This window comes from Notolepis coatsorum, assembly GCF_963971535.1.
Source record: "Notolepis coatsorum genome assembly, chromosome: 18".
In the NCBI taxonomy this organism is placed as follows: Eukaryota; Metazoa; Chordata; class Actinopteri; order Aulopiformes; family Paralepididae; genus Notolepis; species Notolepis coatsorum.
In genome coordinates this window covers 17,192,287-17,210,113 of record NC_140182.1, presented here as the reverse complement: position 1 = coordinate 17,210,113, position 17,827 = coordinate 17,192,287, and the positions used below count along the sequence as shown (strand labels likewise).

Below are 17,827 nucleotides of genomic sequence, written 5' to 3'. Positions count from 1 at the left end.
AAGACGGCAAGCTCATTTCACAAAATGTTGGCGTGTTCCTTTCACACTCGATGACTCATGATTAATGTAAAACGCGGTACATGGCCTGAGCATCGCGTCTCAACACGACGACCGGGTTATTATCTCCCCTCAGAAGCTGAAGAAGGACCCGTACGTGACCACTCTCGGGGGCTTCTCCAAGGTCACCAACTACATCTTCGACGCCTTCCGGGGGCCGGAGGAGCAGCAACAGCGCCCCCCGGAGGAAGTGGCCGACCTGCTGGGAGAGGTCATCCCGGGGCTGGACATCAACCAGCAGGAGGAGCCGGGCTTCGAGGTCATCACCAGGGTGAGCGGACGTTAACCCGTTCACTGCCACACACACTACAAAAGGGTTGACCCTTTCACGGCGACACGACAAAGGGTTAACCCTTTCACTACCACATGGCAAAGGGTTGACCCTTTCACTGCGACACGACAAAGGGTTAACCCTTTCACTACCACACTACAGAAGGTTAACCCTTTCACTACCACACTACAGACGGTTAACCCTTTCACTACCACACTACAGAAGGTGGTTAACCTTTGTTGATAGTGAAAGGGTTAAGCGGCTCCTCTGGCACGTGACCGTACCGTATCTTAACCGTGTTTCTCTTGTAAACAACTCACTTTTGTTTATATTCACCATAGTTTCTCAATGAGGGTGGCACCTTTTGGAGAGTACCGGGGGGGGGGGGGGGATGGTTGAAAAGGGGGGGGGGGCGTTGAGATGCTCAAAAGGCGGGCCTGCCCATTGGCTTTCTCGGCTGCTTTGCACGCAAACATATGTTGTCAATGCAACATAGAAAGTCGCTGATTCCATTTACAAGTGTTTGAACAAGTGTATCAACTGGAAACAGGCCTAAGTTTCCTTCCTTTGATGCTAATATTTTCTCTTTAGTAGAGATTTAGGATGGATCTGGCTTAAAAGAAAAATGGAATCCAGACTTAAACACTGCAAGTTATTATTATATTATGACATTCCTTTCTTTATGAACAATTAATACCACTTAATTAGATGAATATAAACGTAATTCTACACCCAGCCAGTGTGTGTGAGAGACTTCCGTCAATAATCCAATGATAAGACGAAGGGGATACATATTTAAAAGCTCAGAAAGTTTGAACAGATGACGGCAGTCCCTGTGTGATGCTCACTCCTCAGTATTCTGAAGTTTAGAGGCTGTTTTGAATCCATGCAAACTAAGTCAACGGAGCAAGAAATCCAACATTCCCACTTCAGAAATGGGGAATTGGTCACTTTGTAATGTTTAATGATGAATATACACATAATTCAGATTTCTATTAGACCCTACCCATTGGCAGGACAACACCGGGATCACAAGATTCACAGATTTTGGCCAACAGCAGAGCGCACACGTTGTGCGCACCGTCGAGAGGCCGGTGTTCAGTGCGCCGCCCGCACGCAGGCCTCACCCTGTCCTCCATAAGTGAGCTCACGTTAAGCAAAATACTTGGTAGCATCGCTCATACGAATGTATATAGCTGTTAATATGCAATGGATGTAGCCAAGGCCCTAATATCACCTACTAGGTTGGAAAGACTACAAATTATCACCTTCTAGGTTGGAAAGACTACAAATGATCACCTTCTAGGTTGGAAAGACTACAAATTATCACCTTCTAGGTTGGAAAGACTACAAATTAGATGAGCTCACTGTCCCACGCAGAGTAGCCTTTTGAGACTTTAATGACCAGCTGAGATCATAGCTGAATATAATACCGTGCGAGTCTGCCACGTCTATCATTTGTCAGGTACAGATTTGAGTGCAAATGACCTGTATTTTGGTGAGGAGGTTGAATGTGATCCAATGTGACTCCACACATCCCAGTCATTTCAGGCATTAAAACTGACTTCACAGTCAATTTCTTATTTTCCTTGAGGCAGTGCACTCGTTATTGCAGTTCTGAGGTTTACATATTAGTCACCAGAAATGTCAAATTGCACAGAATAATGGGTCAAGTCATGGTGACCGTGGTGAAATAATGGGTCAACTCCAGGAGCAGGTCAGGTCATGGTGACCGTGGTGAAATAATGGGTCAACTCCAGGAGCAGGTCAGGTCATGGTGACCTTGGTGAAATAATATCCTGTGGAAATTTGCCTTTTGTAAAAGGAGATCGGAGAGTAATTCTCAACTCCAGAAGGTCCCCAAGTAACTAATGTAAAGTGCTGTGTGGTTCTGGTGACTCCATGTCGCTCGACCACAATGTGCTCAACTCAGGAGTTCTGGGACACTTGCATGGCCTTTCTGTTGGCTGCCGTTTCTTATCGACAATAATAATGCCTCATTCAAGTTTGATTTTCAAAATTCCTATCTAGGCTACTATTATTTAACCATTGTAAACGGGGACAATAATTATTGTACATACATTATTCAATTATTTATTTGGTGGGTTATTGGTATTATTTCTAATGGCACTATTTCTAATAGCACTTATACTGGTACCTATACTCCGTGTTAGAAGTCTTCATTAAAAAAAAAAGAACACTGCCTGGTTTAACTGACACCAACAGACTGAGCCACATAGAAACAGTAATGACTGAGAATTTCAGATATCCACGATAGATGCAAAATAATCATAAGCATTAACATTGAGGGCCGAAAATGTAATTCCCATAAGGTGGGGTGGGGGTGTTATGGGACCTGTATGTCCGATAGGGGGGGGGTGTTGGCCCTAGAAAGGCTGAGAACCATTGGTGTAGAGTAGACCAATCAATTTGAAGCATTACTCTGGTGTTCTACATCACTCTCCTGCTCGTACACTGGAAGAACACGCGCTACACAATCGTCTGGACGACAGTGGCTCAGGAGGTAGAGCAGTCGTCTGGTAATCGGAAGGTTTGCAGTTTGATTCCATCTCCTCCCAGCAGCTTCTCGAAGTGTCCTTGAGCAAGACACTTAACCCCTAACTGCTCCCGATGAGCAGGTTGACACCTTGCATGGTTGCCTCCATGCAAGGTATATTGCACCACAAGCTACCTCATCCCATTTATATTGTACTGTAACTACTCTGCATTGTATATTGCACATTTTTGTCTTGTTTACACTCGTACTTGACTTTCTATTTTATACTTTTTATAATTATCTATTTTACCTAGCACACTCTCACTCAGGAGCAAAACAGAAAGAAGCATTTCATACAAAAGTATCCTGTATTTCTGTATGACAACGACTAATAAAGAAACTTGAACTCCGTTGTCTGAGTGAATGGGTAAACGTGAGTTGTAAAGCGCTTTGGATATAAAGCGCTATATAAATGCAGTCCATTTACCCTTTCTGCCACTGTGCTTTTCCGTGTTCATTTCATCAACCAGTGATCAAAAAGTCCATCGGACACCTTTTTAAAGTGTTTTCATTAGGGCTGTCTTAAATACTTCGAAGCTTCGAAGCTTCGTTCGATGGGCATGGGATTCGAATATGAAAATTAAATTCGATTATGTAATTTATGTAATTTTTTTTTTAAATATGATTTTCTTTTTGCAAAATCAACTCTGCCTCTCTTTGTTAATTACAACAAGCAATGCTGTTATTTAAGATGAGGTCGGACTCGGCACTGACAGATTTGTGTTCATTGTGCTGCTTTTATAAAGCCTCAAATGACGGCTTACAATATTTCATGGAAGCAAAGTGTTTAGTTTGTCTAAGATTTAAAAAGGTTTAAACGTTACAGCACTGACAAAGTTGAACACTTCCCACAACAACAACAAAAAAAGCTAAAAAAAAATTGAAGAAGAAAATTGTAATTTTTTTTTATTTTTTATTTTTTTATTTTCATTTCGAAGCTTCAAATTAAAATCGAATCTCGGCCCCGAAGCTTCGAATTCCAAAAAAAAATCGAAGGTCAGCCCTAGTTTCCATAGCATTGATTAAATTCCGGTACGGGCCTGTATTATGCTGCTATGTGGAACCTCTGGTCTGCCTTCACGCTCTGCGCTCTCTCGTGACCCCTCGTGACCTCTCGTGACCTCTCAGGTGGACCTGGGCGTCAGGCCGGAGGTGCAGAGGAGGGAGCCGCTGTCGGCAGAGGACTGGGCGCGGTACCAGGACCCCGAGGGACGGGTGCTGAATGTCCCTCGTCTCAAGCAGGTCATCTTCAAAGGGGTAATGATAATTTTCTTTTTTATGTTAAAGCATAAGCTATATTTTGTAGCAAAAGCGTGTGCTCTTTTTTTGAGTTGCCTTCGATGAGGGAATCACGTTTGGTTGTGACTCTGCAGGGTTTGTGTCATGCGGTGAGGAAAGAAGCCTGGAAGTTCCTCCTGGGATACCATCCCTGGGACAGCACCCACGAGGAGAGGAAGAGCCTGCTGAGGAGGAAGACGTACGCTTCACATACTGCTGATATCCCAACGCTTTCATGAATATCATGCTGGTTATTGTCTGCATCATGTCAACCTAACGTCTCTCTCTCCCTCCACTTTCTCCCTCTCTCCTCCCTCTCTTTCTCCCTCCTCTCTTCTCTCTCTCTCCTCTCTCTTTGCTCTTTCTCCCTCTCTCTCCTCTTTCTCTCTCTCCTCTCTCTCCTCTCCCTCTCTCTCTTTCTCCCTCCTATTTCTCTCTCCTCTCCCTCTCTCTTTCCTCTTTCTCCCTTTCTTATATTTCTCTACTCTTTCTCCCTCTTTCTCTCTTATCTTTCTCTCTCCTCTATCTGTCTCTCTTTCCTCTTTCTCTCCCCTCTCTTTCCTCTTTCTCTCATCTCTCTCTTTCTCCCCCTCTCTTTCTCCCTCTCTCTCCCCTTTCTTTCTCCCCCCCCCCCCCCTCTCCCTCTCTTTCTCCTTCTCTCTCCTCTTTCTCTCTCTCTCTCTTTCTCTCCCCCCCTCTCTCCTCGCTCCCTCTCTTTCTCCTTCTCTCTCTTTCTCCCTCTCTCTCCTTCTCTCCCCCTCTCTCTCTCCCCTCTCTCTTTCTCCTCCCCCTCTCTTTCTCCCTCTCTCTCTCTCTCTCTCTCCCCCCTCTCTCCCCTGTCTCCCCTCTCGCTCTCTCCCGCTCTCTCCTCTCTCTCTCCTCTCCCCTTGCATCACACAGTGATGAGTACTTCAGGATGAAGCTGCAGTGGAAGTCGGTGAGCGAGGAGCAGGAGAGGAGGAACTCCCGGCTGAGAGACTACAGGAGTCTCATAGGTATAGTTTCCACTCCGTTGCTCTCAAAGCGCTGTCCCATAATCCGCTGTTCTCCCACTGGGACACCAGTTTCCTCTGGGTGGTCATGGTCACTGGTCCCCACCGGTGGGTTCTGGGTTGTGATGAGTGAGTGTGAAGCGGGCCTGAAGCGCTGCTCTGCGTGTGAATGATAAGAGATGGGAGTCGAGCAGGTGAAATGGCTGAAGTCTCCATCTGTTTGCTTGTTGTTTTCCTTTTGAACCCGGTCGGGTGAGAATGTACTTGTGTGTGGGTCACGTCTGTTTGTGGGAAACACTGATACCTTTTGTTACACTGAACTAGTATACCGCTTGAAATAGACCTCCATCGTCGACTCACCCGTCGATATCTGCCCCTTTCTGCTCTCTCTCCAGAGAAAGACGTGAACAGAACAGACCGAACCAACAGATTCTACGAAGGCATCGACAACCCGGGTCTGGTGCTGCTCCACGACATCCTGATGACCTACTGCATGTACGACTTTGACCTGGGTAAGACATCCTGATGATGACCTACTGCATGTACGACTTTGACCTGGGTAAGACGTCCTGACGACCTACTGCATGTACGACTTTGACCTGGGTAAGACATCCTGATGATGACCTACTGCATGTACCACTTTGACCTGGGTAAGACATCCTGATGACCTACTGCATGTACGACTTTGACCTGGGTAAGACATCCTGATGATGACCTACTGCATGTACGACTTTGACCTGGGTAAGACGTCCTGACGACCTACTGCATGTACGACTTTGACCTGGGTAAGACTTCCTGACGACCTACTGCATGTACCACTTTGACCTGGGTAAGACATCCTGATGACCTACTGCATGTATGACTTTGACCTGGGTAAGACATCCTGATGATGACCTACTGCATGTACGACTTTGACCTGGGTAAGACGTCCTGACGACCTACTGCATGTACGACTTTGACCTGGGTAAGACGTCCTGATGATGACCTACTGCATGTACCACTTTGACCTGGGTAAGACATCCTGATGACCTACTGCATGTACCACTTTGACCTGGGTAAGACATCCTGATTACCTACTGCATGTACCACTTTGACCTGGGTAAGACATCCTGATGACCTACTGCATGTACCACTTTGACCTGGGTAAGACATCCTGATTACCTACTGCATGTACCACTTTGACCTGGGTAAGACGTCCTGATGACCTACTGCATGTACCACTTTGACCTGGGTAAGACATCCTGATGACCTACTGCATGTACCACTTTGACCTGGGTAAGACATGCTGATGACCTACTGCATGTACCACTTTGACCTGGGTAAGACATCCTGATGACCTACTGCATGTACGACTTTGACCTGGGTAAGCCGTGACTGTCTCCGCTAGTGAGAAAATAAATGTTGTCTTTTTCTTTCACCGTTTGCAGCACAGAATTTTTTTTTATTGAGAAATCTGTTATTGTTGGGGGCTCAACATGCCCCCTAATAATTCATTTCTAAAGAAAAGTATTTAAGATAAGAAATAAGATAATCCTTTATTGAGCCCCTTGGGGGAAATTCAGGCATCATAGCAGCATGAGGGAGGGGATGTACATGTATGGGCAGGCTAATAGTAGAAAACATAAATACAGGCAATACAATTATAGTACAGTAGAAAAGTAAGAATTAGGCAGTGTAAACAATATGATTAACTCTGAATATATGCAAATGAGCAAGTAGGCAGTGTGATCAAAGGTCTGTATGCCCTATGATATTATACATTACAATAAATATGGTTACAATTAGGGATGCTCGATATTGGCTTTTATACCAATATTGTCCAACTCTTAATTTCCGATACCGTTATCAACCGATACCGATATATGCAGGGTCCCCCCCCCCCCCAAAAAACAGAATAATTTCAGGTAATTAACATTACATATCTCTTGTCGTGTAATTAACACAACATTATGCATACTTTGACAATAAATAAAATAATAATTTGTTCTTACTTGCTTGCCTGGGTAAATAAAGGTTAAATAAATGTAAAAAAAATATAATAATAATACAATTTAAACCGATACAGATATTTTCCGATATCACATTTTTATGCCAATATCGGTAGGCCGATAATATCGGACATCCCTAGTTGCAATAAACACTTATCATCTAAATATATGAGGTATACAGGTATGTATTTGAGCTGTGAATGTGCCTCTCCAGGGTATGTCCAGGGAATGAGTGACCTCCTGTCGCCGGTCCTCTACGTGATGGAGAACGAGGTGGATGCCTTCTGGTGTTTTGTCTCCTTCATGGACCAAATGGTAAAACACACGTGTAGTTCTGTCTAGCGCTGTTTTTGTATTTTGTATGTATTGTATTTTTGTTTTTGTGTCTGATAAGGACAAAATGGTCCTTAGAGATTCTTATTTTTTTTGATAACTTTGCAGTGTTTATGTTTGTAGCCAATATATGTAGCAACGGTATGTATTTTTGAATTATCTTGAACTTTTTTAACTCTACTTTTATTCACCCTGTAGAGTTACACTCATACCATTAACACTTTCAGCGCCAGCCCATTGCCCTTATCCCTGTAGCTAATGCGCCAGCTTTCCATAGCCTATTTTCACTGTGCGTCACTATGGGTCGAGAGCTATATCTATATTCTGTATTATAGCTATGGAGACAATACTATGGTAATTTGTCAGTCACTTTCTCCTGTCGAACATGCAAAAAAGAGAATTTTCTTCATGTATACGTTTGCGTGTTATCCCGTGGTGAATATTGTATAGTTTAGGAGTGATCTCGGCTAATTCCTGAAAAGCTGAGTTATAGGGCACTATGTGAATTTAGCTAAAGTCGTTGGCGTTTCTCGCCTGGACACGCTACTTTGAACACCACACACGCTGATCAGCTGGATCTATATGAAATCATTGTAGGATCAAGGTGGAATTGACGTCAGATGGTCCTTACCTTTTGATCGGGGGTATTCCAAAAAGAATATTCCAATTGTCTGATCGCGATTTCCAGTATTGGTGTCCATCGTTGTGTGCATTGCCCCACTGTCGGCCTGGGGAGGGTGTAGAACTACCACATGCCTCCTCCGATACATGTGGAGTGGCCAGCTGCTTCTTTTCACTTGACAGCTAGGAGTTTCACTGGAGGAACGTAACGCGTGGGAGGTTCACACTATTTCCCCCAGATCCCCTCCCAGTAGGAGTCGCAGTTTACAACGACCAGGACTGTCGGACTAAAAATGAAATACTCCCACTTTTCTGAAAATATAATATTTACAATAATTTGTGATGCCATCACACACTGGAATTTAAAGGGTTAAATTCTAAAATGTTGAAAAAAGAAATTATATTTTTATGGCGTTTCTGAAGAGGACCATTCAGTCCCTTAATGGTGTAACACTAGTTTTCAGACACAAGGGTTGAAGAGTAACGATTTGTATTATCTTAAGATAAGAGTAATTAACACATGGATACGAAACACACAAGAGATAGGAGTACAGTCACATACCAGGAAGATGCACACACACACATATGAGGCATGTACACATGCTTACGTGATACACGTACCCACATACATGTGTCGGAGACATGCGTGCATGCATGTTATCATGCACAACTGCATATGTCTGGGGCGCTTTCTCTCACATGCAATATGGAGAAGGGTGGCATCCCGATAGAGGATGCAGCACATACCTGCTCGAAGGTAGTTCGGTCTACATGCGAGGTATATATATCAGGAATGTATACGCATAATGTATAGTATAGTATGTTTCTTTTTTCGTAAGTATTTTTTTATTTTCCATGTCAGTTATTAATGTATTTGTATGAGTCCTTTACATGTTTTGTATGTTCTTTTTTTTTTTTTTTTTTTTTGGTCTTTTTCCCCCTCCATTTTCCTCCGATTTTCTCCCATCCCAATGTTAGTCGTATGCCAATTCCCAGTCCCTTCCTGGTCGCTGCGCTTTACCCCCCACAGTCAGATCATTTGGGAGAGTGGAGGCTACCACGTGCTTCCTCCGACACACGTCCAGCCAATCACCGCTTCTTTTCACCTGGCAGCGCGGATTCTCATTGAGAGGGCGTAGCGTGTGGGAGGACCACACTATCCCCCTCACGTCCAATCCGCGCTTAGCAGGCGCCCCGACCGAACTGTAGGAGTCGCTGTTTACAACGACCCGGACCCACCCCGCCAGCTTCTCCCACCCTCTGATACAGCCAATTGTATCAGTGCAGACGGCCAGCCAAGCTGGTGACAACCCCGGAGCTGTGAGCTGGATTCGAACAGGCGAACCAAGCTCACAGCTCCGGGGCTGGTGACGAACGCAATCTCCGCTCGACCACCTAACCGCCTTGTTTTGTATGTTCTTACAAAAAAGAAAAAGGCAAATCCTGGAAATTGAATATGATGATGTGGAAAGAGATGTTGGAATGTTGGAGAGATTTGTGCAAAAAATTAAAATATAAAAAAAAAAAAAAAGATAAGAGTAATTAAACTGCTAATATGTTGATATTTTCACGCTGCCCCCAATCTGGGACGTCTCCTTTGGAGGCGCTATCGAAAACAAAAAAGAGGCCGTCTGACATCACCGATTGCGGTGGGGCTTCTTCTGGCCGCCTCAGACCCAGTCCTCTCCGAGCTCCTGGGGGGATCATCAAAGAGAAGCAGGGTGTTCTCGGTCCTCGCTCCACAATGGTGGAACGCACTTCCCACCACAGTCAGGACGGCCGAAACCTGCCCAATTTTCCACCATCTTTTGCTATTATTCACTTTGCTGCTAAGGAATCTACCTTGCCTATATCACTACCTACAGTATTATGCTAATTATGTCTTTACTACTATGCACTCAAGTTCAACGATGTTTGATGAACAATGTTACTGACCCTTAGCTGCCAGAGTTGTTCCCTTCCTGCTGACTTGTTGTACACAACTTTTATTTTATTTAACCTTTATTTGACCAGGTAGTCACTTGAGATCAATGATCTCTTTTTCGAGCAAGACCTGGCCAAAATGGCAGCAAAACAAAAACAAACATACAAATACACAAAACACAGACAGAGACATAAAAACTTGTAAGTCACTTTGGATAAAAGCGTCAGCTAAACGACTAAATGTAAATTATGTAAAGAAATGCAGACTGTGCAGCAGGGTGAAAATATCAACCACTAGGGCAGCAAAGGGAGGATTTGTTAAGTTATTAATAAATGTGTCTTTGGTCATGACCCCTTTTTGTAATGTGTTTGTTTATTTTGAACAGCACCAGAACTTCGAGGAGCAGATGCTGGGCATGAAGACCCAGTTGGTGCAGCTCAGTTCTCTACTGAGGCTGTTGGACCTGGTGTTCTGGAACTACCTCGGTATTAAAACAACCCTAAGCATCTTTTAGACGTAAAGATTGGACGGATGATTGTTTTCTGTCTGCTATTTACTAGTGATGTTGATGTGTCGGTTGTGAACGAAACGGCTCTTAGAGCCGACTCCTGATTGGGAGCCGATTAGTTTTTCTCCTATTTTCTTCTGTTAAAGCTAAGCTAAGCTTGTACTCTATGATTTCTTTTTTGGAGCACTCTGCTCCATGTTGAGTATGTAAATTAAGCCATATAAATAATAAACATTTGATATAATGTGTTTTTTACATTGGTAATTAATTTGACATAGATTCTGGTAATAAATTAATTTAAGCAACAAAAAATCTGAGGAGCCGATTGGGAGGCGAAATTCAGCCATTTTTAGCAAGCCAAAAGAGCCGGAATTCCCATCAAACTATTTACACTATGGTGTGTGTTGTGCATTCCAGAGTCCCAGGATTCAGGTTTCCTGTATTTCTGCTTCCGTTGGTTACTGATCCGTTTCAAGAGGGAGCTCAGCTTCCAGGATGTGCTGCGCCTTTGGGAGGTTAGTTGTCCTTTTTCTACATTTAGAACTTAAAAAACACCTTTGACTTGTATTTCCATATATTAAGATAAGATATTCCTTTATTGATCCCCTTGGGGGACAGTGGATCGGGAGGTAGAGCAGTCGTCTGGTAATCCGGAGGTTCCCGGTTTGATTCCCGGGCAACGTGTCGAAGTATCCTTGAGCAAGACACTTAACCCCTAATTGCTCCTGATGAGCAGGTTGGCACCTTGCATGGTTGCCTCCGCCATCGGTGTGTGAGTGAATGGCTCAAATGTGAGGAACAAATTGTAAAGCGCTTTGGATAAAAGCTGCTATATAAATGCACCATTTACCATTCCAGGAAATGCGGGCATCATAGCAGCATGGGGGAGGGGGGAGGTACATGTATGGGCAGGTTAACGGTAGAAAGACATAAATATATAGGTTATAGTAAAGTAAAAATAATAAATAAATAAAAAATGTATTATGTTGGATTTAGACTAACAGCCACCATCTTTCTTTCTCTCAGGTCATGTGGACTGGCTTGCCCTGCCAAAACTTCCATCTCCTCGTGTGCTGTGCCATCCTGGACACGGAGAAACGTAAAATCATGGAGGAGAACTATGGCTTTAATGAAATCCTCAAGGTAACGTAGGCGGTCTCGTTCTGACGCCCCCAGCCGAGAGGGGTCTCGTTCCCTTGGGGGCTCATTCTGATTCCCATGAGCTTTCCTGCTGGTTTCCTTGCGCACTTGGGCTCACTAAACTGGGTGGTCACCTGGCAGTCATGCATCTAGTTTTTACCTACTGTACATCTCAAGTCATGCACAGCTAAAAGGTATCTTACTAGGGTTGGGTACCGTACACATTTGAACCGGTACCGGTACCATTTCCTGGAATTCGGTATCGGTACCCAACGGTACAACAAACCTAATTATTTAAGTAAAAAAAAAAATATATTTGAATCTACAATTTCAACATTGTTATTTATTTAGAACATTTCGTTATTTATTGTTGTAACACACCACACAAAATAAATCGCATGATCATGTATTATGTTTTTAAATGTTTAATATCAACATTATCTGGCCATCCTCCATGTAAATACTATCAAACTCCTCTGACCTCGTCTGGTCTTTCCAAAGACCCAAGAGACGGGACAGTAATATATATATTTGTGGAAAAGGCTCCCTCTTGTCTAGTATATTACACTCTTATACTAAACATGTAAAGGTACGGAATATTGTGAATCGGTACTCGGCAGTAGCGATGTAATTCGGTACCCAACCCTATATCTTACCAACTGAAAACGAATGAAAGACTACAAACGCAAACTACTACAAAGGCAAACTTCAAATTATTTTATATTTAAATAAATGGTAAAGATGATCTATAGCTTAATTTGGCTGAATATTGCCAGTTTAAAAGAGAAAATATGTACAGTTAACTCAGAAATGGTCTCATAAAGATTAGACCATTCATAGCAAACAAACGGTAGTCGAGTTGCAGGTACCGCTCTCTAGATGCTCTGCTAGCAGATCTGGCTGGGAGAGTAAATAATAATACCCCCCCCCCCCCCCATGTGTACATACAGAACAGAGCCTACGAGACACACATCCTCTGATGATGTGATACTGACAATATTGCAAGACATAACAAGCCAGTGTAGTGTGTGTAGAGCGCGAGCATCACTATCTATATGATGGAATAGACTGATGCGGGTGGAGCAGGCCGTTTTACCAACGCCACGTAGCACAATGCGAGCGCAGCGGCGTGCAGAAGGTGCTGATGGAAGGGAGGGGCATAACCTGGCCACCTGGTCGTCGGAGTGTTTTATCCGTTGCTAGCGGATTTCCATGGCCTGCATGAGCTACCGCTAAAGCCAATCGGAATCAGAAAGGTCTTTATCGTCAAGTAAGTTTGCACATACAAGGGATTTGTTTTGGTCATCAAAATGAACAGACAATTAAAGTAGAATAAAATGGAATATATATAAACTAAATTAGAATAAAAGTATAATATAGGACAGGGGCAGTACAATTGTAGGGTTGCTCACCCTCTAACCATGGATGTACATAACTCACCATCTTCAGGTAATTGGGTTTGAAAAACTTGTTCATCTGAAAACTTCGATGACTATATGAGACTAGACTATATGGTCCTTCATCTGACGGATAGATAAGTTACTTTTCTGTTGAAGGACTGGTTGCATCTGAAGTCATAATTTGCCTTCTTCCTCCACAGCACATTAATGAGCTTTCAATGAAACTGGACATTGAAGAAATCCTCCACAAAGCAGAAGCCATTGGAATGCAGATCAAGAGTTGTAAGGTATGATGATGATGATGAAGAAGATGCACGATCCTATTCTTTTGTTCAGGCAATCATCAATTGTTTCTGATGTTACAAAGGAGAAATCCACCAATGAATACAAAAAGAACTTGACTTGATTTTTCATTTGTATAATTGTCTTTTTTATTTTGTTGAATTTACAGTTGCTTGTCAAAATAATAAATTCCTTAACATTCCTTAAAGGTGGAATCTGTAATTTGGTCAAACTGCGATCTCTAGACATAAGAGCTCCTCTTAATACTGCGCTTTGCTTAAATGTTTTGTATTTGTCTGATTCGTGGGTTGGATTTCAGTGGGTATAAGAAGGGATGGGGGTCTCTATCGCTGGCCACAGCTAAAGGCCCTGCCAAGAGAGGAGACATTCACAGTATAAGCAGCGGTGCGTCGGTCATGGGACGGGGGTTGCACGCCGTGCAACCGGGTCTGTGAGCGGAAGCACGTGCACACCAGAATGCGCTGCACTCGACTGATGCGCCAACTCGCCAAGCAAGTACCCACCTGGCTACTTTGCATAACAATAGCTCAGGTCGTCAGGTGGGTTCAAATACGTCCTCGGATACATTCACACAACTTGTGAATGAAATGTGTTACATTCCATTCCTAGAGGCAATTAGGCATTGTCTTTATTCTGTGCGCACGCGAGGGAACATTTATGCTCATGCGCGGGAGCGAGCGCACGCGCCCGGTAGCGCGCATGCGCGTGGCGTCATTATAAAACACAGTGCAACCGGCTATGAAATCACCAACGCGCCACTGAGTTAGGGCTGGGCGATATGGAAAAAAATCATATCGCGATAACGATATGATAATGTTATCATATTTCTCTATCGATAATTATCGAAATTGTTATAAGTATTAAAAAAAATAAAAAAAATGTAAACAACAGATGTATGTTTATTTTGCAGCAATTATTTAGTGTTACATCCCCTCACACTCCAGTTCTCAGGCTACAGCTGGTTTAAAAGCGAAAGTAAACCGGCTTCTCTGCTGGCTGTGGCTCCAGGGGAGTTTAACAGTTCTGGCTCTGCTAGTTTATTTTCTATCTTTTGGCGCTTTTTTGGTGGACAAACCACCGCACATGTGCACCGTGACTCGTGACTGGAGTCTAGTTCTGCTAGCACACATAGCCTACTGTGTACAGACGGTTTCAAACTGTATTTTAAATTAGAAAGCAAACAAAATAAATGGACAAGAGAGAAATGTATCTCAATTTGGTCAGTATTATCATTTGGACAAGCAAAGCCATTACTTTAAGTTGCAGGCAAGAAAGACAAGTCTGTCCACTGTCTCTGGTTTTAAAACTGCCCTGTTGCACAAGATTTTCTTTTTTTATTTCGATATTCGATATCGATTATTAAAATATATCGCGATATTTATCGTTATATCGCCCAGCCCCACTGAGTATAAGCTGCTAAGCTCCAACCCACACGTCAAAAACAAAGTGCGCTACCAAGCGGGGCTCTTTGGCCTCGACTGTTTGACGGCATTACAGACACATTTCAACAGAGTGCAGGTTTAGAGTGTAAACCAGTGTTGTAGTCGAGTCACTCAATCTCCAGGTCGAGTCTCGAGTCCCCAGTGTTCGAGTCTGAGTCACCAAAGAAGAGTCGGAGTCGAGTCCCCGTTACCCCCGAGTCCAAGTCATCAAGGTTGAGTCCACTCCTCCACTCTGGCAGTCACAGAGCTGACATACAAAGAAAAAAGGTCTACATCAGGGCTCTCAAAGTCATGTCATCACAAACACTGGCATTTAAAGGTACAAATAAAACAATTCCTGCACCAGAATGCAGGAAATTAAGTCTTTGTAACACAAAATCTCCTGGTGGGGGACCCCCGCTTAAAAAGTGGCCTGACTGGGGCTATATTTCGCACTATATTTCCTGGCCTGAATGATTTCCCCAGTAAAAGCCTCCAATGCTTATTAGTGTGTGTGCGTTTGAACGTTTGCATGTTTCAACCATACATTTCCATTAAAAAAAAATTAAAAATACTTGAAACCCTTTTTTGTGTGGAATATTTGATGCGGCCCAGCCTCACCCAGACTCTAACTCCAGCGGCCCCCAGGTAAATTGAGTTTGAGACCCCTGGTCTACATTAAACATAAATGACACAGCGGTCACCATTTCAAAGGGAGATTATTTATTTTGTGAAACAAATAGCCAAACAAATGCACTAGCCATCAATATCTTATGCCAAATGATTAGGGCCTATTACAAAAAAATTAATAAACCACTATTTATCAATTATCAAGTCGGAGTCCTCGTCTGCACCTTCCGAGTCCGAATGCAGTCAGTGCTCAAGTCCAAGTCGAGTCACGAGTCCTGAAAATCAGTCCTGGTGTGTAAAACTAACTGCCGTCTCCCCTCCCAGGATCGGCCTCACTCGATAAGCGAAGTCCTGGGCTTCAACGCGGCGACCGAGGGCTCGACGTTAGAGACGACCCCCCCGGAGACGCGGAGCTTCCCGCCGTCACACAGCAGAGCCACACAGAGGCCGGAGGGCTGCGCCAACGCCCACGAACACTTGAGGGAAACCTCTCGCAACGGCTGCAAAGTTGCCTTCTTATCATAGTGAACGGTAGAGTTCACACACAAAGAGACTTGTCAAATGTCCTCCTCGCGGCCCCGCAAGAGTCCACGGCTTCTGTGGGACGCGCGCGGCGGGGGCGCCACACGCCACGTTCTCCTGCCCCGTGAGAGAAAAGGGATGACGAGAATGTAAAAAAGGATTTAAGATTATTCAAATCTTATTTTTGTAATTTCTTGTACCATATTGTCTTTCATTGAAATAGTCATTCCTTCTCTCTTGCTAATTTTTTTTTCCTAAATAAGGTCATACGTGTTGTATTGTAACTAAAAACCTTCTATTTTTTTTTCTTTGATTTTTTTTCACAAGTTCAATCACACAATTTATTAGAACATTAATTGATGACTGTTCAGAAAATCCCAAGCAGCTACATTCAAGATTTAGTCCGAAATTGGGTTTTCCTTTTCACAGTCACGAAGGAGATGAATTGATATCTTGTCTCAATAAGGCCCTCTGTAATGGTCAATGACTTGTCAACGCGATTGCATCGAGAAAGAAGTATAAGACAATATAACTTCCACTCAATGTTAATCAGTTGTTATTGAATTGGTCATTCCATGCGATATGGAATAAAGCATCATTCACCTCGCTGTGCCCTATAGAAAATACATCTTTCCCCTACGATGTGCAATGAAAATGTCAGTTAATATTGTTCTTATATTGTCATTAACCTGATCACCATTATTTCCTTTTAACTGCTTTTGACACAAGTATTATGTTTTTAAATTAAATATTTTCGCTTTTGATGTGAATATTTACAATTAGTTGGGAATGCATTTACATTTAAATGATCCATACCACTTCTTAAGACTTTGATTTACCTTTCGTTGTGTCCTATATGTTGCGTCAACACACGGAAAGCAGGTTAATCGCTACTGGTTTCAACTGCTTTCATCTAATGGAATGGAATGGAATGGACATTATGGGCAATAAAACCATTTATTCAGGATTTAGGTCTTTTTTTTTTACCTATCCTGTGGAATAAATCTCTAATCCTTGTTATTTCAATGCACCCGTGTCCCCATCTAGGAATGGCTGTTGAAAAGCAGTACCATCAAGGCATTGTTTGAATCATATCAATACTACCATATATTGAAACATGTTGAGACAAACCATACCAATTTACAATACTTGTCAAAAATCAATACCAGCGTTATTGTATTCAACATAACTTGATGGACAAATCAACACAAAGCTCTTTGGACACCGTCCTTCTATTACCTTGGATCTAGAAGGTCTGTCTTCACCAGCAAGCATTTTTAGTACCTGCCCCAGGGGCAAAATGTCCACTAGGGACAGGGGAGGGTGACAGTGGCTCGGGAGGTAGAGCAGTCGTCTGGCAATCCGGAGGTTCCCAGTTCGATTCCCGCTCCTCCCGGGCAGCATGTCGATGTGTCCTTGAGCAAGACACTTAACCCCTAATTGCTCCCAATGAGCAGGTTGGTACCTGCATGGTTGACTCCGCCGTCGATGTGTGAGTGAAGGGGTCAAATGTGAGTAACAAATTGTAAAGCGCGTTGGATAAAGCGCTATATAAAAAAGCAACCATTTACCAGGGGGACATTTCAAAATCTTGTTTTTGTCCCTCTCACTTTTTACAGTCGGAAGGTTTTAAGCAGTACTCAGTCCTACACCCACCCCTCTTAATATGTTAAGCGTATACAATTGATTACATGAACTACTTCTCTGGAATCATGACCATTTTAATCACTTAATAGGATATGGACAATTTTACAATAATACGGCTATGACATTACGACATGTTAAGCAGCTGGGCAAACTGTTAAGAAGAAATATTGTACTAGTGTATATACTGTATTGGCAATAAGAATTATTCATTTCAGGAGGCACAATTGATGCAGTA

General features: G+C 43.1%; 1 protein-coding gene across 1 annotated transcript in view; it reads left to right on the top strand.

Moving 5' to 3' along the window:
* Positions 1-16,961, top strand: part of tbc1d15 (TBC1 domain family, member 15) — a 30,746-nt gene extending 13,785 nt beyond the window's left edge. Inside the window, exons 7-17 of the mRNA XM_084334405.1 lie at positions 134-328; positions 4,014-4,142; positions 4,259-4,362; positions 5,064-5,158; positions 5,551-5,667; positions 7,358-7,458; positions 10,407-10,506; positions 10,947-11,044; positions 11,556-11,672; positions 13,270-13,356; positions 15,748-16,961. Of these exons, the coding sequence (XP_084190531.1) occupies positions 134-328; positions 4,014-4,142; positions 4,259-4,362; positions 5,064-5,158; positions 5,551-5,667; positions 7,358-7,458; positions 10,407-10,506; positions 10,947-11,044; positions 11,556-11,672; positions 13,270-13,356; positions 15,748-15,948 (1,344 nt within the window). The 3' untranslated portion in view covers positions 15,949-16,961. The remainder of the gene's footprint in view (positions 1-133; positions 329-4,013; positions 4,143-4,258; positions 4,363-5,063; positions 5,159-5,550; positions 5,668-7,357; positions 7,459-10,406; positions 10,507-10,946; positions 11,045-11,555; positions 11,673-13,269; positions 13,357-15,747) is intronic.
* Positions 16,962-17,827: the final 866 nt, after the last annotated feature.